The sequence below is a fragment of the Mustela lutreola genome, chromosome 9, assembly GCF_030435805.1.
Source record: "Mustela lutreola isolate mMusLut2 chromosome 9, mMusLut2.pri, whole genome shotgun sequence".
Lineage (NCBI taxonomy): Eukaryota > Metazoa > Chordata > Mammalia > Carnivora > Mustelidae > Mustela > Mustela lutreola.
The window spans coordinates 108,882,407-108,908,389 of record NC_081298.1 but is presented as its reverse complement, the minus strand read 5'-3'; the positions used below and the strand labels follow the sequence as shown (position 1 = coordinate 108,908,389).

Sequence of the window (25,983 nt, the reverse complement as noted above, 5' to 3'; positions counted from 1 at the left end):
GAAAAAGATTTCTATTTTAGAAAATTGAAAAGTCCTATGTTTCCAAGCCAATTTCTACAGATGTTTCAGAGAACAAAAAGGAAATGTGCTAAAAGCTAAATTTACCTTTTTTATGCCTTTTATTTTCATGATGACTTCTTTTCAGTATCCAAAACCTAATATGAAAAAAAAATCACACAATCATTTTTATGCATCAATGTCTAATTCAGGTACATCATAATGCTCTTAGAACTGTCTAGTGAGTCCAACACTATTTATCCTAGTAATCACTTAATGTTTACAATGAGGCCTGAAAGACAACTTTTATATCTATCTTTTTTTCATATATATTTCATAGTAACAACAAAATATTTGGTATGACTTTTAATTCCAGGGTAAGCCTTCATTTTTACAACCTAAAAATATCCAGAAATAAGTACATTTGACTTTCTAATATCTGTATTACTCAAGAGAACTTTCTGCCACAAGATGGTATGGCTTGGTTCTAGGAGAATCTTTTATTTTCCCCTATATTTCAATTTAATTTTGAAGACACTAATTCCAATTAACACATAGCAAATGAAAGAATATAAATGACTTATTTTTCAGTTATTTTTCCTCATTGAAAAAGGTTTTTTTGTTTGTTTAAAGATTTATTTATAAATCAGACAGATCACAAGTAGGCAGAGAGGCAGGTAGAGAGAGAGGGGGTGGGGAAGCAGGCTTCCTGCTGAGCAGAGAGCCCAATGAGGGACTCAATCCCAGGAACCTGAGATCATGACCTGAGCCGAAGGCAGAGGCTTAACCCACTGAGAAACCCAGGTGCCCTGAAAGAGTATTTGAAGAAAAAGAAATTTTTAACGATTTTATGTATATGAGTGAGAGATAAAGAGAGACAGAGAGAGCGAGCGAGCATGAGAGGTGGGCAAAGAAAAAAGTGGCAGGCTCCCACACTGAGCAGAGAGCCCAACAATTCCAGGACTGTGGGATCACGGCAAGCTGAAGGCAGATGCCTAACCGACTGAGCCACCCAGGCGCCTGGTAAAGAAAACTTTTGAAATAACTACTTGAGTATGTGTAACTCTAGAAATATTTACCATCCAGTGATTCTTTGCTTTCCTTCTAAGATTGTAACAGGAGTACTAGTTCTCCTATTTATTTTGTTTTCCTTTGGTTAGCTTGGCTACCAAGGTTGCTAACTACATTGAAGGTTTTAAGAATATTCAATTTATACTTATTGCTTGTATTAGTATAAACTGGAATGTTCTCACCAGCAGTAAGTATAAATTTTCCTTTAAGCTACAAAATATATATATATATATATATATATATATATGAATATTAATTTTCTATATGGAATTAAATTCTAAGACTGTCAGTCCTAATACATCCCCTATGGTAACCTTAAAGAAGAGTGTATTTTCAAAATTCTTAGTTCAAAGTTAGTCTTTAGTTCAAACATTCTCTTTAAAAAAGAAAAACAAAAATTAAAATTGTACTTACTTTGGCCAACAATTCTTGTGTTTCAGGAGTCAGTGGAGAATGTGAAAACTTGCAATATTCACCCTGATAACACTTTGTTCCTGTATGGTAAAACTTGCAAGGATATTCATGTAATCCAAATGTTAAGGAAGAGAACATGTTTAATCCAATTAAAATATTTTGTTATTAATTTACTGACTTTATTTGCCCTCTATAAAGGTCTTTCCTAATAGTAGAAACACTAAAATCTCTATTTAAAATATGAGACAGTAGAATACTAACTGCATTACATGAAACATCTAATTTTAGAATAACTATATAAATTCAGTTTAATGGCTATCACAGGATGCTTTTCCTTCATATCCATTTTCACAATAAACTACCAGCATATTTCACCGATTTAAGAAAAGGCTGTGTATTTCAAATACTTTAAAGCATTCTTTTGGGGTGGGGAAATTAAAGTCAATAACAATGATAGGCCTCACAAATCTGAATCCTTCAGATATAAGGCTTGTTTAAAATAGGATCAATTAAACAACTTCAATATTATTTTCTAGGAAAAAACGCTCAAGTTAGTATTGAGATTCCTTGTATTGAATGACTGATGGAAAACAACTTTTGTGGTGCCCAAAGGTGCTATTACCCTAAAAGGTTTATGTTCCATGTTTTCACAACATGTCTGTACCATTTGCACTGAGAGTTAGGGTTATTTTCCAAACTAAGAGACAATTAACCTCTATTTGGTATAGAATATATAGAAAATAAGTACTCCCAAATTATGTAATTCCTCCTCCTCCTTTTTTTGAAGTAGTTTAGATGAGGGCACCTAGCAGGCTCAGTCATAGAGCATGCAACCCTTGATTGCAGAGTTGTAAATTTGAGTCCCACATTGGTTGCAGAGACTACTTAAAAATAAGATCATTAAAGAACAACAACAATAACAAAGTAACTTACGTGAATATAAATATAATTAGTTAATGTCACAGCAGAAATTCTGACAGTCTTTCTGGGGGCTGAATAGGTCTCATGAACCTGCTGTTATCCTATACCCAGGTGAATGATCTTGATTTGAGAGAATTGCTAAAGAATCCATCTTTTCTTTCTTTGGGAAAAAAAAAACAACCTACACAGTTAACCACTCTGATACTGAGTTGGGCTTGGATAACATAATTTTACCATAGCTAAAACATGGGTTTCATTGAAAATTACATGTATTTAAAATGTTCATGTAAATATTTAGAAAAAGTAGTTATTATATTTTGTGATAAAGGATATTATGCAAATATAGGCAGTTTTCACCTCTGGTACAATATCCTTGTACATAAAATTTACACATTTCCTTTTTCTTCTCTATCTCGGCATCATGATCAAATTTACACTGGTCTCCCTGAGCCAAAACAGAACAAGGAAAAGCCATTAACATTCTCAAAGTTAAGTCATTCAATTATTACTAAGCTTAAGATAAGCAAATGATTCCAGAAAGTCTCAGAAACACTAAAGTATAAAACTTTTTTTTTTACTACAGTCTAATTCGTAAAGAGCTATCTTATAACCATACCACACATACCTGCTTAAAATCTTAAGACCTAAACATTTTTAACTCAAAGCATTTTTTAAAAAGTATCTTTCTAAAACATAGAGGAATATTTCAATAAAGTATTCTAGTTGAATCTTCCAGAAGGAAACAGTTATAAAAATGTACAGGTATGCTTTTAGACTATCCAATGGAAATGGGAGTTGGCTTTAGCACATTTTTGTTATACTTCACATTTTAGTATATTTTTGCTTACATAGCTTTTTATACCTTAATACATTTCCTTTCAAGAAAATATTTACAAATTTGTTTCCCCTTCCGTTCCACTGTATGTTGGTTGATGAATCCCTGACTCATTCTCACACGCGGCCGCTTCTCCTTAGGTTTATCATCCTTTGAAAACAAAAACAAACAACTAAATGTGAGAAATAGAAATTTAAATATTTTATTCCATTGCACAAAATCATTTTAACCACCTTTAAAACATTACGAAGTGACTCTTTATTTGAAAGAATTGAAGTTTTACACATCAGTTGAAAAAATAAATATTCTGCCAATTATAACAGCATTCCAGCACTGAATATTAGTGTGTGTGCAATTCAAATATTTTATTATACTCTGCCCTTATTTTTTTTTAAAGATTTTATTTATTTATTTGACAGACAGAAAGAGAGAGAGAGTGAGATCACAAGAAGGCAGAGAGGCAGGCAGAGAGAAAGGGGGAAGCAGGCTCCCTCCTGAGCACAGACCCCGATGTGGGGCTCAATCCCAGGACCCTGAGACCATGAACTGAGCCGAAGGCAGAGGCTTAACCCACTGAGCCACCCAGATGCCCCGCCCTCATTTTTAAAAATCAGATTAAAAAAAGGGCGCCTGGGTGGCTCAGTTGGTAAAGGGACTGCCTTCAGCTCAGGTCATGATCCTGGAGTCCCAGAATCAAGTCCTCCACTGGGCTCCCTGCTCAGCAGGGAGTCTGCTTCTCCCCCTAACCCTCTCTCTTTTCTCTCTCTCATTCTCTCAAATAAATAAATAAAATCTTTTTAAAAAATCAGATAAAAAAATTTAACGAAGTCTAGGAATAAGGCTCTTAACAATGGAGACAAAACTGGAAACTGTAAGGTGAACCAAAAGCAGCGTGCTCTTTAATTCCAATGAGATGATCTCTGAGTGAGAGGAGGGAATAATAACCAGCTCAAGTTAACAAACATTACTAAAAATAAAACCTCAAAGATGGCAAAAGAGATATAAAAACAAAAGGTGACTTTTATATAAAAAAAAGGGGAATTTCATAATACATTCTAGCTTTTCAGAAATATAAACTATTTTTAGTGTGTTAACTTGTGTGTAGTTTATAGCTCTTACAATACCAAATTTCTGAATGGTTTTACGAATTACGAATGGTTTTACGATAGTATGTGCAAAGAAGGGACCTAACTACATTTACGATAGTATGTGCAAAGAAGGGACCTAACTACATTTATGTGATCTGCTTTGTAATAAAGTCAAATTTCCACTTAACACCATCAAAATTGTGTCTAATAAAGATGGGTCAGTGTAAATCCTTGGTTTTATCTGACTTTGTTATTAAACTCTAACCATGCTTATAATCCATTCCTCATGTAGGAAAGCTGTCTGCTGAATGATCATTTGAGTCAATGTAAACCAAAAGAATCACAGGGAATACTGATGGGGTCAGGAAATAAAGTTCCAGCTGTGGCCTGGCCCTGTGTGACTCTGAGCAGTTACCTGAACTCCTAGGGCTTCAGATTCCTCATTTGTAAAATATGGAAGCAAGGCAAGATTTTTACATAAATATGTTTTTCTATTATATTTGATCTAATATTTTATCACCCCTAACTCTTGTCTTCTGGACCAAGCCTAAGAAAAAAGGTTAGTTTAGGAGCTCTCAGAAAAGCAGAGTCCTTATTGTCCTATCCTGAAAACATCCGCAGACCAAGATAGAGGAAGTTCTTTTTTTTTTTTTAATTTTTTATTTCTTTTCAGCGTAACAGTATTCATTGTTTTTGCACCACACCCAGTGCTCCATGCAATCCGTGCCCTCCCTAATACCCACCACCTGGTTCCCCCAACCTCCCACCCCCCGCCCCTTCAAGACCCTCAGGTTGTTTTTCAGAGTCCATAGTCTCTCATGGTTCACCTCCCCTTCCAATTTCCCTCAACTCCCTTCTCTTCTCCATCTCCCCTTGTCCTCCATGTTATTTGTTATGCTCCACAAATAAGTGAAACCGTATGATAATTGACTCTCTCTGCTTGACTTATTTCACTCAGCATAATCTCTTCCAGTCCCTTCCATGTTGCTACAAAAGCTGGGTATTCATCCTTGCTGATGGAGGCATTAATACTCCATAGTGTATATGGACCACATAAGGAAGAGGAAGTTCTAAAGAACAAAATCAAAATACCAGGAGGGTTGGGGTGTTTTATAAGGTCAACGCTCAGAAATACTCCTTTTTCATGTCCACAGGAACCGCAACAGTAGAAACTCTATAAGACTCTGTGACTTTTGAAGTGCTCCCTTGGGCTCTTTATCTTCTCCCTGCTTCCCCTGTTTTTCCAGTCATTGACAGTACAACAGTCTAAAATCAAGGGAATCATATGCACGTACTGAAGTAAACAGGGACAACACCAAGGCTTAACCCAGGGTGAGCGAGAGGGAAGGCAGCTGTGACAGTGACAGCGAAGAACATGGGAGAGCCCACTGACGGTGAGGAGATTTTTCACCATCAGAGAACCCTTGTTCTGTGGCTCGTCATGGTGGTGTAAGATTAAAAACTCTGCAGCAAGTAAGTGTCCTCCGCACGCCTGCACTCTTGTACCGACCTGTTCCTGTGAGCTTCTGTTCTGCAAGGAAGCGTTGGATCCTTTCTGGTCCGCGCCAGCCCGTTTTCGCTTCATTTTCTTCTGTTTACCATTCTTCTGGGCAGCTTTTGGGTTTTTATTATTTTGTTTAACAGCTGAAAACAAGAAAATTAATCTTATGTGTTTAAATCTTAGACACTAAGTGTTAAAAGTTTAATTTTAATTTATGAGAACATGAAGGCACAACAGCAGGTTACTCTAAGGTACACTCTATAGGGGCGCCTGGGTGGCTTAGTTGCTTAAGCGTCTGACTCTTGCTTGCCATAAGCCAGATCCTTTTGAAGGGTTCAGAGTGTTATGGAGCTAACTAGGAATTGCCATAGCACTCTAGCAGCAAAAGCTTCAAATGTTTAAAATTACCTTATATAATACTGTCAGGGTTTTCACTGAAAACCTTCTACATACAAACAATGTTCTCATATATGCAGAGGCCACGGATTTAGCCCGGCTGGCTCAGTCAGTAGAGCGTGCAACTCTCGATCCAGGGATTGTGAGTTTAAGCCCCACACTGAGTGCACAGATTACGTTAGAAAATAAAATAAGAGAATCCCCCCCCAAAAAAGGCAGTAAAACGGAGATTAATGTCTTCCGTAGCTGTCATTTGTCCTCATACCTACGACTAAATTTCATTTTAGTCATCTAAAAGAATATATTTTATTTTAGTAATCTAAAAGAATATATAGTCTGACACACCACAGTATCAGACATTAAGTCAATTCCTCTCTAAACTGAGAGCAATATAAACAGGCACATCTTGTCCTTCATATATGCAGAGGCCACGGATTTAGCCTTCTCCCTTTCAAAGCAGTCATGGGCTTTGATAACCCTCCTGTAAACTCTGCATTTGTACACTGAACAGCCAGGCTTGGGGGGTGGAGTGGGCATCTCAGGCCGTGCAAGCTCACATCTGGCGTAAATACCTAAGGAAAGCATGATCTTACTTTGAAATAAAATGCAGAAGAAACTCTCCCCCTCCCCAAACCCCAGTCCACTTACGGACAACTGTGACTGATTGTCTATATAAACTTCAAATGACAAAATAGTTTCACCCTTACCTTTCTGGGTATCCTTCACTCCCTCTTTCTTCACTGATTCTTCAGGAAATGGTAAGGATTGAGCAGCATTTGCCATTTCTTTAGCTTGTATATACTGCTGAAGTTCTTTAGCAAAATTATCTTCTGATTCCTGACTGCAGGTTTCATTATCACTATACACATCATAGTCCTTACTTCTTGATTTTCTATATTGCAAATTCTTCGGGGATGTTGTGGAGTTCCCAAAGTGCCTAAACTAAGTAAAAATCAAATTTCCAATTTTAAAAAGCTGGCATGATTCAAAACAATTTGGTTATAAAGAAGAAATAAAGACTGGCCATGAACTGATCATTGCTGAGGTTGGGTGATGATATATAGGGGTTCGTATACTATTGTTTCCACTCTTACATTTTTTAAATGTTCCAGAACTAAAAACAAAACAAAAACCAACAGAACATATCCATCCTTGAAAAAAAATTGATGGAAATTCTGAATTCAGTAATGCTTTACTGAATTAAAAGAGTAAACCCCCAAATCTTAATTATTTAATATAATTTATTTGACTGAACTACAGTATTATACTTCATGTTTTATTTCTCCCTCTGTATCAACTATGCTTTCAAATGGTTTAATTCAATAACTCAACACTTCATAAAAGAGTAAGTAAACTCTAATGGCCCAACTGAAAATCCACTATACTAAAATACATCACTGATAGCAAAGCCCATTATTTTTCCTGTAACTCACAGCGTTGGTGGCTCACACAGATGACAAGGAACAAAGAACTGCCCAGTTCTCTGTAATCAAGTTAACTTTACTTTCAGAAAGAGTTTTCTAACTCTTTTGGTGCAGCAACCCCAAGGCAACAGAAGCGAGCACAGGTGCCCACAGGAACAGGAAGCTGGGTATGGCAGCTGACCCTGAGTCAGCCTGAGATGATCACAGCAGACAACTTAAAGTATTTTGTGTACAAGAACGTCCAAACGCTGGTATACAGGTCTACACCTGGTGACACAAGTGTATCAAGTTATATAATTACAGTTAGTATGTATGACACATTTTAATTAAAAGGCTTATAAAGAAAAGTCCAAGAGCTACAAGGCTCCTATTTTGATGTCAGGAAGAGATAACATGTCTACCATTAAACTGGCCAATGATCCTGCTCCAGACCGTGCTCTGGGGTCTGGACTCTTATCTACTTCCACTTAACTGATGAAGGCAGTAGACTCAAAACAAACAAAAAACAAACCAGAAGAATCACTATTATAAAATATACCAGGTAGTCCAATTTTATGGCTTACTTTTGATGTTAACTTCAAAGCTAGGAGTTGTATACCAGAGGACTGATCATAGACCTATGAAATGAATTTGCTCCCTGTCTGAGATAAATGGAGATAGTTTCCTAACCTGACAAGGGCCCCAATGTACACTACTACCTCATCTTCATTACATCAGACAAGACTTTTAACCAATCCAAAAATACCAGGCCACCAAGTTCCCTGTCTCTAAGTTTTCAAGAAAGAGCACTGTTTTGTTTTGTTTTTAAGATTTTAATTATTTATTTGACAGACAGAGAGAGAGAGAGAGAGCTCAAGTAGGCAGAGAGGCAGGCAGAGGGAGAGGGGGAAGCAGACTCCCCACTGAGCAAAGAGCCCAATGTGGGGCTCAATCCCAGGATCCTGAGACTATGACCTGAGCTGAAGGCAGAGGCTTAACCCACTGAGCCACCCAGGCACCCCAAAAGGGCACCTTTTAAAACCAATACCAAAGAACAAACTTGTAAACATAACATCTGGCCAGGGGTCTGCAGATGTCAGCCTGGCCTCCTGTTTTTGTTAATCAAAGTTTTGCTGGAATACAGTCACACCCACTCATTCACGTCCCTGTTATCTATACCTGTTTATTCATGACAGAGTCAATACAGCTCACAAAGTCAACAAGATGCACTGGTCTTTTATGAAAGATACCTGGTCCTTTATGAAAAAGTTGGCTAATTCCTGTGATGATTATTATGTTTACCCTGTTTCTGGCCTTTGATTTTATTTAGTGGGCACAGGGAGAATCACTCAATTATGCAACAGCTCCCACAAAATTTGGCTTAGGAAAATACAGAGATGAAATTCTATTCAGTACATCTGAATCACAATATCACAATGATCCAAATGAGTAGGTGCTCCCTTACACACAAAATACCCCTTTAAGAGGTGATAACATGTCTGATTTGTATAAATGAAGAGGTGAGATGACATGGCAACATAAACAAAACCAGGACAATCATCAACTATGTTGTTTTATTATACAGTAGACATGAGTATTACAAATTCATATTATTCTTTTCAGAGGGCAATGAAGACACAAAATACAAATGACTGCTTTAATACTTTTCTTCATGCAGCTAGCACTAAACTCATTACTTTGATATTTGTTGTTCTCTATAAAATTTAGAAAACATATAAATATACTAAACTTTTTTCCCTTTAATGAAGGAGACTAAATAAAGTTCTTTTTTAAGGAAAATATTTCTAATTCAGGAGAATTTATTGAATAGTATGGCCTCCTGAGACTCCACAGAAATAAAAGTACAGAAATATAAAAATAGTTCCATAATATTAGTGGGGGGGGGGGAGCACATGAAGTACATTCATCAGTAATTAAGAAAAGTCTAACAAATTCTTGGCAAGTTTTTGAAAAACAAAAAGCAAGTTATAATTGGGATGCTGGACTTCAGTTGGAGTGTGAGAAATGGCCTACAAACTAGGATGGATGAAGATGCTACAATAAAAACAGACAAAGCTATTATAACAAATTCTTTCCCATCCCTCACCAGAATACATTCAAAGAGAAATTTATCCCAGGCAAAAAAGAAAATAAAGAAATTGAATAAAATGTCTGATAAAGCCAGATCTTCTTGTGCGGGTACTAAGACCCCACCGTGAAGTCCTCCACATTCTGGCACTTGGGAGCAACCCCTACCAGAAATATACTCTATCCCCTCAATGTACTCTATCCCCTCAATGTACAACAGAAGTTCTACCCTGCTTTGAAGAAGAAATTCCTCACATGGGTCTATGGGCAAAATTCAATGAACAATGAATGAGGGTAAAACCCACACATTATTTACATCAACCTCTAAGTTGACATTTAGCATTCTGCTGTCCTGAACATAGGGAACAAACAGTAGTATCAACAGTATCTGCCATTGTCACTAGTACTTTCATATATCACATGACAGTTGTTGCAAATCTCAAAATATCTTTTATGTTCACCACTATGTCAAAGTTACAATTAGACCTACTGCTGGAACTTCTAATTACTTAGTGTATTAATGAAGAACATATTATTCTTTCTACTTTTTTTTGATAACTGTATTTCAATAAATTAAATTTTCTTTGTAATCCAATGTATTTCATTTTATTCAGTAAAAAAAAACATGATTTTGAGAAGGGATCCATGGGCTTCACTAGGCTACCAAAAGGAGTACAGAGCACAATGAAGGTTAAGAACTACTATACTGGGGGCAAAAAAAAGAACTACTATGCTGGAGGAAACTTACCTATCCTATCTGCACAGCCCACCCATGTACTGAATGCCCAATCAGGCTTCCCATCTGGAGGAAAAGCCTATAGACACAGACCCACTAACACATAAGCAAAGGCCATCCATCAACTCTTCCAGCCTTTCTTAAATCAAGGGACAATGAGGGAACACAAAAACATATCACAAAACTTTAGAGCAGGTGTCATTAAACTATGATCCCAAGGCCAAATCCATCTTACCACCTGTTTCTGTAATGGTCAGCAAGCTAAGAATGGTCCTCAGATTTTTTTAAATGGTTGGAGGAAAAAACACAAAGAGAATAACATTTCATGACAATGAAAGTTATACAAAATTCAAACTTCAGTATCCATAAAGAAAATTTAATGGAACACAGCCATACTCATTCATTTACATACTGTACTAGCTGCTTTCACATTACAAAAGCAGAGTTGAGTAGCTGCAAAACAGACCATAAAGACATTCAAGACATTATATATGAAAAAGATGCCAGAAATCTCTAACATCAAAACAAAGAACAAGAAAGAACTCTTGAATAGTTAAATTATGAGAAACCCACAATAAGAAAATGATGCTTAAAAAAAGATGTAATTTATAATAGCCTCATCAAACACCTAGCAATAAGCCTAACAAAAAGTATAGAAGATGTAAAATATCTACAAAGAAAATTACAAAACACTGTTGAGAGAAAGATTAGACAATTCAATATTCTAAAGATGTCAATTCTCTTCCGAATGATCTGTAGATTAAATGTATTCCCAATGAAGATCTGACTAGGATTTTCCAAGGAACTTGACAAACATTCTAAAATTCATATAGAAATGCAAAAGGCCGGGGCGCCTGGGTGGCTCAGTGGGTTAAAGCCTCTGCCTTCGGCTCAGGTCATGATCCCAGCATCATGGGATCGAGCCCCGCATTGGGCTCTCTGCTCTGCGGAGAGCCTGCTTCCTCCTCTCTCTGCCTGCTTGTGATCTCTCTCTCTGTCAAATAAATAAATAAAATCTTAAAAAAAAAAAAATGCTAAAGGCCTCTCTTCCCCAACTGGCCTGAGGTGACCTCTGAAAATGGTTCGCTCTTTGTTTGACCTAGAAAACCCCAAAAAATCATGCAAATCAAACGGTTCAAATCTTTCTGTTCACTTTAAGAACGCACATGAAACTGCCCAGGCCATCCAGAGCATGCATATCTGAAAAGCCACCAACTATCTAAAAGATATCACTTTGCATAAGCAGTACCATTCCATCACTACAGTGGTGGAGTTGGGAGGTGTGCCCAGGCCGAACAGCGGGCTGGACACAAGGTCGACAGCCCAAGAAGAGTGCTGAATTTTTACTGCTTAAAAACTCAGAGAGTTGGGGCGCATGGGTGGCTCAGTGGGTTAAAGCCTCTGCCTTCAGCTCAGGTCATGATACCAAAGTCCTGGGATTGAGCCTCGCGTTGGGCTCTCTGCTCAGCAGGGAACCTGCTTCCTCCTCTCTGCCTGCTTCTCTGCCTACCTGTGATCTCTGTCTGTCAAATAAATAAGTAAAATCTTACAAAAAAAAAATGCAGAGAGTAATGCTGAACTTAAGGGTTTATATATCGATTCCCCTTCTGGTCATTGAGTACAGCCAGGTGAGCAAAGCCCCTAAGATGCTAAGGTGTAGAGGGCTCACAATCAGATTAACCCGTATAATGAGCTCTCCCTGCCTCATCGAGATGATCCTTACTGAAAAAGAGCACATTGTTCCTAAACCAGAAGAGAAGTTTGCACAGAAGAAAAAGATATTCCAGAAGAGACTAAAGAAACAAAAACTTATGGCCAGGGAGAAAATTCTGCATGGAATAAATGCAAATAAAAATAAAAAGAGGGGGGAAAAAAAAAGAAATACAAAGGGTTAAAAAAATACCCAAGACATTTAAGGAAGAAAAACAAGGGGAGAGGATTTGGTTGCCTGACATCCAAACTTATTATAAAGCTGCAACAATTAACATAGTGAGGTCTTGGGGGAGAGCTAAACAGATAAACCAGCAGAAGCAAATGGAATCCCTGGGGTACCTGGGTGGCTCAGTGGGTTAAAGCCTCTGCCTTCGGCTCAGGTCATGATCCCATGGTCCTGGGATCAAGCCCCGCATTGTGCTCTCTGCTCAAATTGTGCTCTCTGCTTGGCAGGGAGCCTGCTTCCCCCTCTCTCTCTGCCTACCTCTCTGCCCACTTGTGATCTCTGTCAAATTAAAAAAAAAAAGAAAAAGAAGGCAAACTGATTCCAGAAACAAACCCATCAAACGTGAGCACTTGATTTTACAATGGTGACACTGCAGACCAGTGTGGGGAAAGACAATTCTTTCCCCCAGTGAATGGTGCTGGAACAACTGGATATGATAACATGAAAAAAATGGAATAAAATAAAACAAAATTTGTCACCCCTACTTCACAGTTACAAATGGAAAAATCAATTACAGATGGCTGCAAACTTAAATGTGAAAAGAAAACAATAAATCTTTTGGAAGACATCATAGTAAAAGATTTTTATTATCTTGGGATATTTGAATAAAACACTAACCATAAAGAACATTAAATAAATTTGAATATATGAACATTATGAACTTTTAATGAAAAATTATACCATTGTGTAAAGCCACAAAATGAGCAGATATTTGCAACACATAACCCACAATAAAAGGAAAAAAACCCTTATGATCCAAAATAAAGAACTACAAATCGAGGAAAGAAAAAACACAGACAAACCAATAATTATAAGACAAAAACATCTGAACAGGCACTTAAAAAAGGGAAATCCAAATGGACCAGCATATGAAAAGATGCTTCATCCCAACAGTAATCAAGAAAATGCAAACTTAGTTACAATGAGCTACTTCATCAGATGGTGAAAAATACGATGGATGACAATACCAAGTGAGGAGCAGCAGAAATATAGTCCCTCATACACCACCTCTGGGAATAAAATTGGTAGAACCACTTTGGATTGGAGGACAGTTTGGCATTAAGGTAAAGGTAAAGATGCTTATACTCTAAGACCCAGCAGTTTTACACTTCGGTAACTATAGAGTGCATGGGCAACAGGATACAAGCGAAAGAACGCAGCAGCACTACCCATAACCTCCAAAAATGGAAATCAGGGGCGCCTGGGTGGCTCAGTGGGTTAAGCCACTGCCTTCGGCTCAGGTCATGATCTCAGCGTCCTGGGATCGAGTCCTGCATCGGGCTCTCTGCTCGGCAGGGAGCCTGCTTCCCTCTCTCTCTCTCTGCCTGCCTCTCAGTCTACTTGTGATTTCTCTCTGTCAAATAAATAAATAAAATTAAAAAAAAAAAATGGAAATCAGACCAAATGTCGACCAACAATGAAATCTAGTATATTCAATAATGGAATACTATCCAGCTTAGAAAATAAACAGACAAGTATACATCTATGAATCTTATAATGTTGGGAAAAAGTCAACAGAAAGAACACATACAATACTATTCTATTTCTATAAAGTGTAAAAATTGGCAAGGAAGAACTGTATTTTTAAGGCTGACAGCATTTGTAGTAAAACTAAAACTGTAAAGAAGGGCAAGGAAGTGATTAGAATGCAAGTTAGGATTCTAGTTACTTCTAGGAGGAAACAAAGGATTAACAACCAAGAAAAAAGGCATTAGAGGCTTTGCGGGCAATGTTCTTTCTTGAATTAGTGAAGTCTCTCCCTGGGTGTTCTCTTTTTAGTCAGCTGTGATACTGCACATTGATGTTTTACAACTTGTGAGTAAAGAGCCTGGGCCGAAGCAAGCCTACTTAGGAATAATGCAGGTGTCCACCTAGTCACAGAACTGTTTATTGGAATCTATTTTAAGTAACCGTAGCGTGTTCCGCCTACCTATCTCCTGTAGGTAGGGACCTTTAACTGGGCATGAAGGACTAAAACAGTATAAAAAAAAAATACGCATGGGTGGCTTAGTCGGTTGAGTGTGAGGCTCTTGGTTTCGGCTTGGGTCATGATCTCGGGGTCGTGAGATCAAGCTCCGAGTAGGGCTCCGTGCTGAACGTAGAGCCTGTTTGAGTTTTCTCTCTCTGCCCCTTTCCCCACTCATATGCTCTCTCACACGTGTATGTGCTCTTTCTCACAAATAAATAAACCTTTAAAAAAAAATGGAGGAAAATCCAGGCCACAGATTTTCAGGGTTGAGACCCTGGCTCTAGTCCACAACAGCCATACATGCCCTAAAGGGTAAAAGAAGTGATATACTTGGGTAGATGAGAGGCTTGCTGAGGAGATGAGGATGCCATATCTCCTGTACTTTCTGTCCTGTACACTTTTATGAAGCTAAGTGTAAGAGGATCACATTAAAGCCTATTTGTGTCTTTTGAGTCTCACTGCCAATTCAAACCCATCATTTTGTGGTGTGTTAAAATCCACAATAAAAGGGGCGCCTGGGTGGCTCACTTGGTTAAGTGGCTGCCTCTGGCTCAGATCACGATCCCAGAGTCCGGGGATCGAGTTCCGCATCAGGGCTCCTTGCTCAGGAGGAAGTCTGCTTCTCCCTCTGCCTGCTGCTCCCCCACACTTGTGCGCGCGCTCTCTCTCTCTGACAAATAAATAAAATCTTAAAAAAAATTTTTTTCACAATTAAAAAAAAGTTCAAAGAGAGGCAAGAGAGGAGCAGATATTGGCTGTTATGGGTTGACTGTGTCCTCCCCAAATTCTCCTGATGAACTCATAACAGTTATTACCTTACTATGTGGCCTTATCGGGAAATAGGGCCATTACATGTGTAGTTGGTTAAGATGAGGTCATTAGGGTAAGCTGTAATCCATTATGACCGGTGTCCTTATAAAAAAGGTATATTTAGACACAGACATATGAACATAGAGAGAACACAATTCAAATATGAAGGTAAAGATCAAGGTGATGCTTCTGGAAGCCATGCCAAGGAACACCAAAGATTGCCAGCAAACCACCAGAAACTCCCGGAGGAGCATGAAACAGATTCTCCCTCACAGCCCTCAGAAGAAGCCAACTCTGCCAACACTTTGATCTCAGGCTTCCAGTCTCCAGAAACGCAAGACAACTTCTGTTGTATAAGTCACTAATTTGCAGTCCTTTGTTAGAGCAGTCCTAACAAAGTAACATAAGCTTTAAGCTGTAAATCAGTAAGGTTAGTTAAGTTATTACCAAATCAAAATCCTTAAAAATTACGACCTAATTTGCAAAGAGAAGTTTTTGAAACCATTTACAACCCATTTCAGAAACAGGGGAAATCAAAATAAAAGCAATACACTAAAACAGTTCATGTTAAATGACTGAATGATAAATTTTCTGAAGTGTTATTAGGTTTCCTTGATATAAGCCAACTAGGTCTCCAATGCTGACTAAACTGGGACAAACAGGACCTCTAACAAATTTCTCACACCCACTCCTCTCCATTTTTTTCAATATGCCAACTTAATCTTACTTTTTTGGGTATTTGCTCACATTCCAGTTTTACTTCCCATTTTATTTTCTCTTGTGTTTTTCTTTTCTCTTCTTGTGTTTCCTCAATTTCTGCATCATCTATTCCATCATCGATTCTGCAGCAAAAATATCAAATAAACATAAGAAGTTTTTTCAATCTGAAAATGGTTCATACCATAGCATTAAAATGAATGGCTTTGGCTTATCTTTTACTTGCCCTCAAAGAAATTCCAAACTCAAATTCTACTCTAAATACTCCAAGGAATAATATACAAATTTAGGATGAGCAGTACATGTCAACATGTGCTTCTAAGTAAATCAGAAAGCTGAAATTTTAGATTACATAACCTTCATGGTCTAGTAACAGGAGCTATATAAATCACCATTCATTCATCACTGCATTCATTCAACAGATACAGAGTATCCACCATATACCAGGCTGTAGGCCTTAAATCCTGGGATACAACAATGAAAAAGACCTTGTCCCTGCCTTCTGAGAACTTTCTATGTGCTTGGGAGAAAAAAAATAAAGCGATTTTAATATAGTATGTTAAGCATAGGTACGTACATGAGGAACACTAAACTGGTCAAGGATCTTCTAACCTTTAAATATATGTAAGAAAAAAGAAAAAAGAAAGCCTCCTACCCTGCCAAAAAAAAAAATATATATATATATATGTGTGTGTGTGTGTGTGTGTGTGTGTGTGTATATGTATATGTGTATATATGTATGTATATGTGTATATATACATGCATGAGTGGGGGGAATGGCAGAGGGAGAGGGAGAAGCAGAGTCCCTGCTGAGCAGGGAGCCTGACATCAGACTCTGGACACGGGACTCAGGACCCGGGACTCATCCTGGGATCATGACCTGAGCCAAAGGCAGACGCTCAACCAACTGAGCCACCAGGGTGCCCCTCTCCTGTTATTTTAAATAGCAAATCGTCCTTCTAATGATACTGACCCCAAGCCTTGTAGTAATGTATACTCCTTCCATATCCCCATCCAATCTGTGAAAAGTCCAGTTTACCTTCAAAATATATCCTTATTTGACCACTTCTTACTACTAATACTATGATCCAAACTACTCTTGCCCTGTTACATTCTACTCTCAACACAACCACAATGACCCTGCTAAAATGTCACTCTTGTTGCAAACCTTCTAATAGCCTTTCATCTCATTCAGGGTAAAAGCGGAAGTCCTTACGGCACCTACAAGTCCCTACATGATCTGCCTCCCTGACCATATCCCCCAGTACCTCTTAAGTCCTACTTCTCTTCAAGTCCTGCTCCTTGAACTCCACTCCAGCTGTCACTCTGACCACTTTGTTCCCATCACCCAATCACACCCACACTCACTCCACCTCAAGACCTTTATATGGACCTTTATATTCTCTCTGCTAGAAACCAACCTGCCTCACTCCCCTACTCAAGTATTACTTACCAGTGATATTACAAAGGCTTTAACTACCTTCTTTAAAATACCTACATTCATTATACCACCCAGGTATCCTGAATGTAGGTATAAGTGCCAATGGCAGCGGGCTAAGCCTCTGCCTTGGGCTCAGGTCATGATCTCAGGGTCCTGGGATCAAGCTCCGCACTGGGCTCTCTGCTCAGCAGAGTCTGCTTCCCCCTCTCTCTGCCTGCTGCTCTGCCTACTTGTGAAGTCTTTCTCTGTCAAAGAAATAAAATCTTTTAAAAAATAAAATAAAATATCTACATTCTCCCTGCCATCCCATCCTCTCTTCCCTCCCTGCTACCCAGCTTTCATTTTCTCCATGGTATTTATTATCACCCAAAATACTATCTATTTATGCATTGTCTGAGGGAGGGGGGTATAAAATCTCATGAATATGGAGATTTTTATCTCTTTTGTTTATTTATTGCTATAGCCCCAGGGCCTAGGATAATAGCAGGTGCTCAAGAAATAAGTAATCCCCGGGGTGCCTGGGTGGCTCAGTGGGTTAAAGCCTCTGTCTTCGGCTCAGGTCATGATCTCAGGGTCTGGGTTCAAGCCCCAGGATGGGCTCTCTGCTCAGCAGGGAGCCTGCTTCCTCTTCTCCCTCTGCCTGCTTCTCTGCCTACTTGTGATCTCTGTCTGTCAAATAAATAAATAAAATCTTAAAAAAAAAAAAAAACAAGTAATCCCCTCATAAAATTACTAAGAAAAAACTCAAAACCATAAAAGATTGATTCCTGTAACCTTATTTAAAACAAACAAAAAAATCCTTTATGCAATGAAAATAATGCCATAAACACAGTCAAAAGGCAAATAACAAATATGAAGTAAAATATCTGCTGATAAGAGTTCCTAAAATTTTAAAGAGAAGGACCAATGGAGAGAAAAACAGCAAAGGATATGAACAAGGAACTGTTCACAGATGCTCTTCATACTTCAATACCATTCCACATCTAACATTTGGGCAAAAATTCAGAAGTGTCTTTTATGTAGTTTAGTACAGTTTTTATGAATAGAATGTTCTGTCCCACCCATTTTCAAATTGATAGATGCTATTGTTTTCTAACATGCGGCTATTGTCTTGTGATGATTCATTCAACTTGCTGAATTCTCCTATGGATTTTAATAGTTTATTAACGTTCCTCTTGTTTTCCTTTGTAGGTGGATCATATCATCTGTAAGTTATTAATTTCTTTCTCTCTTTTCAGTATTTATAGATCTTATTTTATGTTAGTTATCTTGCCTTAGAAACAAAGAAATCAAATCATGGGTAACTTGGTCCTAGCTTTGCCACTTAAATTGTGCGATCTTGGCAAGTTATGTTCCTCTCTGTGCCTCAATTTTTTTCATCTGCAAAAACAAGGACAGTACCTTTTCTTCAAGGTTAAGATTAAATGACGTATTTCACGTAAAGCACTTAAGTAAAACTTTTGATGGCAGCCTGAATTAAGGTAATAGTTTCAATTAAGGTATAAGTGAACAAATCTGAGCGATATCAGGAAGTAAAAATCAACCAGATTAAGAGAACGAATGAAATAAAGGAACAAAAGGCTGTGTGTCTCCGTTTCAGCTTAAGGAAACTGGGGAAAACACACAGGTTTAGAAGTTGGTTTTTAGCACTTCAAACAGAAAAAAAGTAAATGAATATCTGGGTGTAAATAAATTACACTATACACCTCTCTAAATGAGATTAATAAATTAGCACCATTTGGCTAGTAGAGTCAGTCCCTTTCTCAACCTAAAGGAAACGTTACATCCAAACGATGTTTGCTGCTTTATGTGGTCTTTAGGGTCTTCTGATGCAAAATGAACTAAAGGCAAATTATTTACTATTTACCCTCATTGCTTAATAAACTTAGGGTTTCGGGTTTTTCTTGAACAAACAAACAAACAAAGGTGTTTAACATGTGTCAGTGAGAAATGACAAATGATCTGTCCCCTACGAGCTGACGGTCCGGTGGAAGGAAGAGTCATGTGGGAACATATGGAGGTTTCCAACCGAGTCTCCAGGGTCAGGAGCGCAGGGAAAGGGGAGCCTCCTGCGATCGCTCCCTGGACCCCGCGGGTCCCCTGAAGCAGGGTCCCGGCACCTCTGGCCGTGGCGTCTTACGAACCGAGCCCCATTGCCGGCTACCGTTCCCGCGGCTCCAGAGCGACCTCTCCACGTCCGACCCCCGCGCCAGCCAGGCTGACCCCACACGCTCGCCCACGCACTCCCCGCACGACCCAGCGGCGTGGCCCACACGCGGCCCGGGCTGCCTCCGAATGGAACCAAAAGGCGGAATCCGACTAGGGCCCCTGCGATCAAAGCATGAAAAGATGGGGGGAATCACCTTTCATCAAAGTCCGTGGTCGGTTTTTTACCCAGGGCCGGGTTGGGGGGTTTGGAGAAAAGATTCTCAAAATCCATCACCCTCGCGAGGGCCCCGCAGCTAGAGTAACAACCACCGCATGAGGAGGAGGGACCGAGCTCCGGGCTCCGGCCGCAGGTCGCCTCGCGCATGCGCCGCCCCGCCCCCGCGCAGGTCTGCTCTCTCCTTCCCCGTGGCTCTGCGCAGGCGCCAGGGTAATTGGGGTTTTTGTTGATTGTTTGTGTTTTTTTGGTGTGCATTTTGATGTTAGCTAACATATTAGTTGGAATTTTTAACCTGAATCCTTGGGAGTCAGTCCTTGAGAGTTCTTTCACTGTCATTAGGGGTAAGTGGGCATTCCGTGTGGAGAGAATAGTATCAAGGCCGGAAAACAGAGCACGCATTTGGGAAAAGGAAGCGTTGAGTTTTGCTTATTCTAATGCCTGTGGAAGAGTGAAAGTTGTGGGAATCATGAAAGCCTCAAACGCTAGACATCGAACCCGACGGGCTTCTACTAGTGAACGACTGTTTGATTCCCGGCACGAATCAGGGTCCACTTCCCAGACAAGCGAAGAGAAGTTGTACTTTCTCCTGTTGTTTATATTATAGGCAATCCTTTCTTGTACATCAGTCATTACTAAAAATTGAGAAGAAAATTGAAATGAATTAAGGTATTACCTCATTTGGAGGAAAGTACTATACTACAGAACTCAGATTATTATCATACATACGTTTTCATTTTTAAAAAGTCCAGTATACAGCAAAAGATAACCAGTCTGTGGGGAAAAATTAAAATGGTAGGTAAAAAGCAGCAAATGTAGCAAGAAAAACTGACCTGCAAAGGCATCAGATACTATCCTTTTTAGATAAAGACTATAAAAGGCAAAGTATGTTTGTGATAGATTTCTTACAGGACAGATCACTGGTCTTCCAAACTTTCCTAGAAGATAAGGCCTACTATATTTGAAAACAGCTGCTGCTGATGCCCCCAGTTCTATTCAGGGTCATTTCAACGTATGACTAAGCACCTGGGCACCTGCTTCTGCAGGTGCTCCTCTCTCTTTCCCATGCCTTCCCCATTAAAGCCCTCCAGCTTCACCTGGACAGGGAAGATGGTCTTTGAAACATCTGTCAACCATCTGCAAATCTCAAGGAAAGGCTGGTTCTGCTATAGACTAAGGGACTTAAATCAGCAAGCAAGGAGTGGATAGGCTTGAAGCAAGGTACGCTTAAGACCATTAGAGTGCTTTTACAGATTGATTCTAAAAAATGGTCCCTGGGTGGCTCAGTCCTTAAGCGGCTGCCTTCAGCTCAGGTCATGACCCCAGGCTCCTGGGATAGAGCCCAGAATTGGGCTCCCTGCTCAACAGGAAGCCTGTTTCTCCCTCTCCCAAACCCCCTGCTTCTGTTCCCTCTCTCGCTGTGTCTCTCTGTGTTATAAATAAATAAATAAATAAATAAAATCTCAAAAAATGGGCCCAATTCTCTACCTTTTCCTATACTCACATCCTTTGCAATATGACTTTGTAGCCCTTCCCAACAAGTGGTGGGATCTATTTCACCACCTCTTTCATCCGAGTTGAATTCATAACCTACTTTTGCTAATAGACTGGAGCAGAAAAACCTTGCCAATGCCAAGCTGGAGCCCTAAGAGGCCGTGTGTGTGTCTGCTCTCTCTTGAACTCCTGCCTTCTCCAGAACAACAAGCCCAGGCCACCTTGCTGAACAGAAGGGAGAGACATGTGGAGGATAAGACAACTGGAGGAGAACAGCAGCACCCAGTCTACAGCTAGCAAAGCCCTAAAAGCAAAGCTGCCAAGTCAACCCGCAGCTGACCACAGACACACAATGGAGACCAGTGAAGAACTGAAGAACCTCCCAGATGATCCCAGTCCAAACTGGTGACCAACATTGTAAGCTAAATAGTTGTTTTAAGCTACCATGTTTTAAAAGAAGCTTATTATACACCAAAACCTGATAAAAGGGGAACTATAAAAAGTGACATTAAGGAGTGGAAAAGAGGGGCGCCTAGGTGGCTCAGTGGGTTAAGCCTCTGCCCTCGGCTCAGGTCATGATCTCAGGGTCCTGGAATCGAGCCCCGCATTGGGCTCTCTGCTCAGCAGGGAGCCTGCTTCCCCCTCTCTCTCTGCCTGCCTCTCTGCCTACTTGTGATCTCTTGTCTGTCAAATAAATAAATAAAATCTTTTTAAAAAATAAAATAAAAAGGAGTGGAAAAGAGCCAAGTAGAGCTTTCAAAAGTTAAAAATATGATATGACATTAAAAATTCAATAGATGGTATGGTACTCTTTTTTTTTTTTTAAGATTTTATTTATTTATTTCACAGAGAGAGATCACAGGTAGGTAGAGAGGCTGGTGCAGAGAGAGAGAGAGGGAAGCAGGCTCCCTGCCGAGCAGAGAGCCCGATGTGGGACTCGATCCCAGGACCCTGAGATCATGACCCGAACCGAAGGCAGCGGCTTAACCCACTGAGCCACCCAGGCACCCCAGATGGTATGGTAGTCTTAAAATGTATTCACAATTCTTTAACAAATTCTTTACCCCATCAAAAGATGGAGCGTATTCCCCTCTCCTTAAATGTGAATTAGATCCGGTTACTTCCAAAATACACAGTGTTAGATGGTGTCCAACTTCTGAGACTAGGTGGTAAAAAGCACTGCAGTTTCTGCCTTCCTCTCTTGAATCGCCTACCCGAAGGGAAGTCAATCACCATCTCAGAAAACACTCCTGCAGTCTGGGAAAAGCCGACCGTTTGAGTGGGCCACCTTGGAAGCTGATGCGCCAGCACCACTCCAGCCTCATAAGAGACTCTGGGACGGAACCACTCAGATAAGTAGCTCCAGGATTCCTGATCCATAATAAATAAATAAGAAGATAAATGTTTATGTTACTAGACTCAGTTCTTTGGACCCAGCAACGGTAGAAATGAGGCTGGACCCAAAATTTAAAAACACAGGCAAGGCTTTGCTGTAAGGGCAACAGCTGCAGCTGAAGGGAGACACAGTCATGACAAAGGGGTCAAATAAAATGGTCTCTTGCTCTCTGAATAATAACCAGGGAAACTTTTAAAGGGGCTAAGGCGGGAAAGGAGTGATGTTTAAGCACGTAGAGACAGGGAATTCCAGAGAATTGGGGACAGGGGCCCAGTTGACAAAACTTTGCTTCTTCCTCTATCCTATGTTTCATTTGCATGTTTTCTCCACCTCTGGGTGTGTGTTTTAGCGTAATAATAAGGGAAAAAAATCAGTGAAAGGAAAGTTCACTGCCAATTTTATCTCAGGCTAGTCTGAACCTGGTTTAGGCTTGTTTCTTTTGCCGGTGCTTTGTTCTGCAGGAAAAAGCGGTAACATCCTACAGGTTGGTCTACAAGAGAAGTAATAACAACCACCCAGGAGAGTTCCAGGTATCTAGGGGCTTTTTCTCAAGGTCCCTGTCTCATTTACTGTTTTTTTTTTTTTTTTAAGATTTTATTTATTTATGAGATAGAGAGAGAGAGAGAAAGCGCACACACAGGAGAGAGAGATAGGGAGAAGCAGACTCCCTGCTGGGCAAGGAGCCCAACCTGGGGCTTGATCCCAAGACCCTGAGATCATGACCTGAGTCAAAGGCAAACGCTCAACTGCCCGAACCACCCAGGTACCCCTCATTTATGTTTTAAACCCCAAAGTTTAGGGATAATTTGCTATGCAATAGATAAGTGATGCCCCTATCATTATAAAGCAGCTGGCCTAAGCATAGAATTATCACATGACCCAGCAATTCTACTCCTGGGTATATACCCTAGAGAGTTGAAAACTGGGATTGAGACAGATATGTGCATACTCCTATTCATTGCAGCATTAGTCACAAGAGCCAGTAGGTGGAAACATCCCAAGTATTGGATAAATCAAATGTAGTAGATACATACAATAGAATATTATTCAGTCATAGGAATGAAATTCAGACACATGCTACAACATGATGAACCTTGAACACAGTATGCTAAGTGAAATAAGCTGAGCTCAAAAACATAAATACTGTATTTCCGCTTATATGAGGTATTTGGAATGGGCAAATCAGAGAGACAGATAATAGATTAGAGGCTTTCAAAAGTACTAGGAGACTGGGAGATGGGAGGGAGTTATTGCCTGATGGTTACAGTTTCTGTTATGAGCAATGAAAAATTTTGGAAGTTGACCGTGATAGTTGCACAGCAGTGTGACTGTAGTTAATGCCACTGAACTGTCACATCAAAATGGTTAAATTGGCAAATTTTATATTATATATAATTTATCGCACAAAAAGCAACTGGCATAATAAGATGGCGGAATGGTCTCTTGAGTACCAGTTTCTGTACTAGCTAGATCCAAAGCACATGTTTTGTGAACATATGCTATAAATCAGCCACCAATAATATGGTGCTATGGGGCACGTGGTGGCTCAGTTGGTTGAGTGACTGCCTTCGGGTCAGGTCATGATCCAGGAGTCCCAGGATCCACAAGTCCCACACAGGGCTCCCTGCTCAGCAGGGAGTCTGCTTCTCCCACTGACCTTTCTCCACTCATCCTCTCTCTATCTCATTCTCTCGCTCTCTCAAATAAGTAAATAAAATATTCAAAAAAAACAAAAAAAAAGGTGCTGTTTCTCCCACAGTCAGGATTCATGGGCATGGGAATCAAACCATGGAAATAGGAGTCGACCCTTCCTTTATTATTCCCGTGACACCCTAGTAGAAGTTTTGCTTTTTTTTTTTTTTTTTTTTTTAATTCTTGCTTCTAATCTTCAAAACTTTGAGTTCTGCTTGTCAAGAGCAGAGTTTTTCAACGTCAGCATTTTGACATTTGGGGCTGAGTAATTGACAGTCCTGTGTGTAAAAGGATGTTTAGCAGCATCCCTGGCCTCTCCCCACTAGATGCCAGTAGCACTCCTTCCCCAGTTGGCACCCTTATAGTGATTACAATATTTGTGTGCATTAAGGGTGGGATGACTGTCAAAGATAAACAAAGCCAGACATTAAAGTAGCAAAGACTCATTTTATTCAGAAACTATTTACTGAGGGTAAAAGGCTGAGCTCCATTCAAATTACGTAGAGATGACTGGGTCTTCTTCTTCTTCTTTCTTTTTTTTTTTTTAAGATTTTATTTATTTATTCGACAGAAAGAGAGAGAGATCACAAGTAGGCAGAGAGGCAGGCAGAGAGAGAGGAAGAAGCAGGCTCCCTGCTGAACAGAGAGCCCGCCATGGGGCTCCATCCCAGGACCCTGAGATCATGACCTGAGCGAAGGCAGAGGCTTAAAGCCTCCCAGGCGCCCCAAGACTGGGTCTTTTAAAGGGAGAATCAAATAACATATAATTCAATTTACAGGAAATGTTCAAAAGGCAAATCTATAGAAACAAAAGTAGATTATCCGTTGCCTGAGGCAGGAGTGGCAAGACACTTGGGGGATGGAATGTTCTGAAACTGAATGTTGGTGATAGTTGCATTACTTGGAAAATCTACTAAAAGTCATTAAACTGTACGCTTAAAATGGGTAAATTTTCAGGTACATGCTTTTATATCAATAGAGCTATTTTAAAAATATATATATAAAGGGAGGGAGCACCAAGATGGCTCAGTCCTTGAGTGTGGGAGAATAAGAAGCGGGGTATCTGAATTAGCTACCCTAAGACCTAAATTAAGTAAAATAGTTACAATAGACAAAGACCTAGAGATTCTAATCTTAACTCCAAATGCTAATTATTGTTACTCCAGACAAAATAGATCCGTTTTCTGGAAGTTTCCTAGTAATGTATTATGTCAAAATGTGGCAAACGCCTGCAGAATTATCTATCAAGTGTGCAGGTCTTGTCAATGGCTGCATTCAATTTAACAGCAAAAAAAAAAAAAAAAAGGAAAAAAAAAGCTTGATTTCTTTTTTCTTTTTCCATGTACATATCTTTATTTTTAAATTTAATTTACTAATTGCGATTGCTTCTGAATGGACTGCATTTATTACGTTAATCAGATGCATTCACCACAAAGATATCTGACAGAATTTACCATTAAGTTCATCATTCCATTACAAAACAAGGAACTTTGCTTCAGAAGTTTATTTAGTAAATAGGCCAAAACATTGACTTGTCGTTAAAAAATTATCGCCAAAGGTCAGGTTCACAAGTATAAAGACATCTGATGGCTAGTTTTTATTTACAAAATATTCGTGTATATTTCACATATGAAATACTGTTTCAACTAAACAAATCTGATTTTCCTTTTACTCTTATTAATACTATTATTT

The 25,983-nt window shown here is 39.4% G+C and overlaps 1 protein-coding gene across 3 annotated transcripts in view; it reads right to left on the bottom strand.

Annotated features, from left to right (window-relative positions):
- ZC3H8 (zinc finger CCCH-type containing 8) overlaps positions 1-19,863 on the bottom strand; it is a 30,391-nt gene extending 10,528 nt beyond the window's left edge. For all 3 annotated transcript variants that reach the window (XR_009357347.1, XM_059188375.1, XM_059188374.1), the window contains exons 1-8: positions 19,690-19,863; positions 15,896-16,010; positions 6,931-7,165; positions 5,837-5,970; positions 3,266-3,388; positions 2,737-2,848; positions 1,483-1,592; positions 106-155 (exon numbers count right to left, since the gene is read on the bottom strand). Coding sequence is in view for 2 of the 3 variants with exons in the window: in XM_059188375.1 (XP_059044358.1) it covers positions 126-155; positions 1,483-1,592; positions 2,737-2,848; positions 3,266-3,388; positions 5,837-5,970; positions 6,931-7,165; positions 15,896-16,010; positions 19,690-19,859 (1,029 nt within the window). In the remaining variant the exon portion in view is untranslated. The remainder of the gene's footprint in view (positions 1-105; positions 156-1,482; positions 1,593-2,736; positions 2,849-3,265; positions 3,389-5,836; positions 5,971-6,930; positions 7,166-15,895; positions 16,011-19,689) is intronic.
- Positions 19,864-25,983: the final 6,120 nt, after the last annotated feature.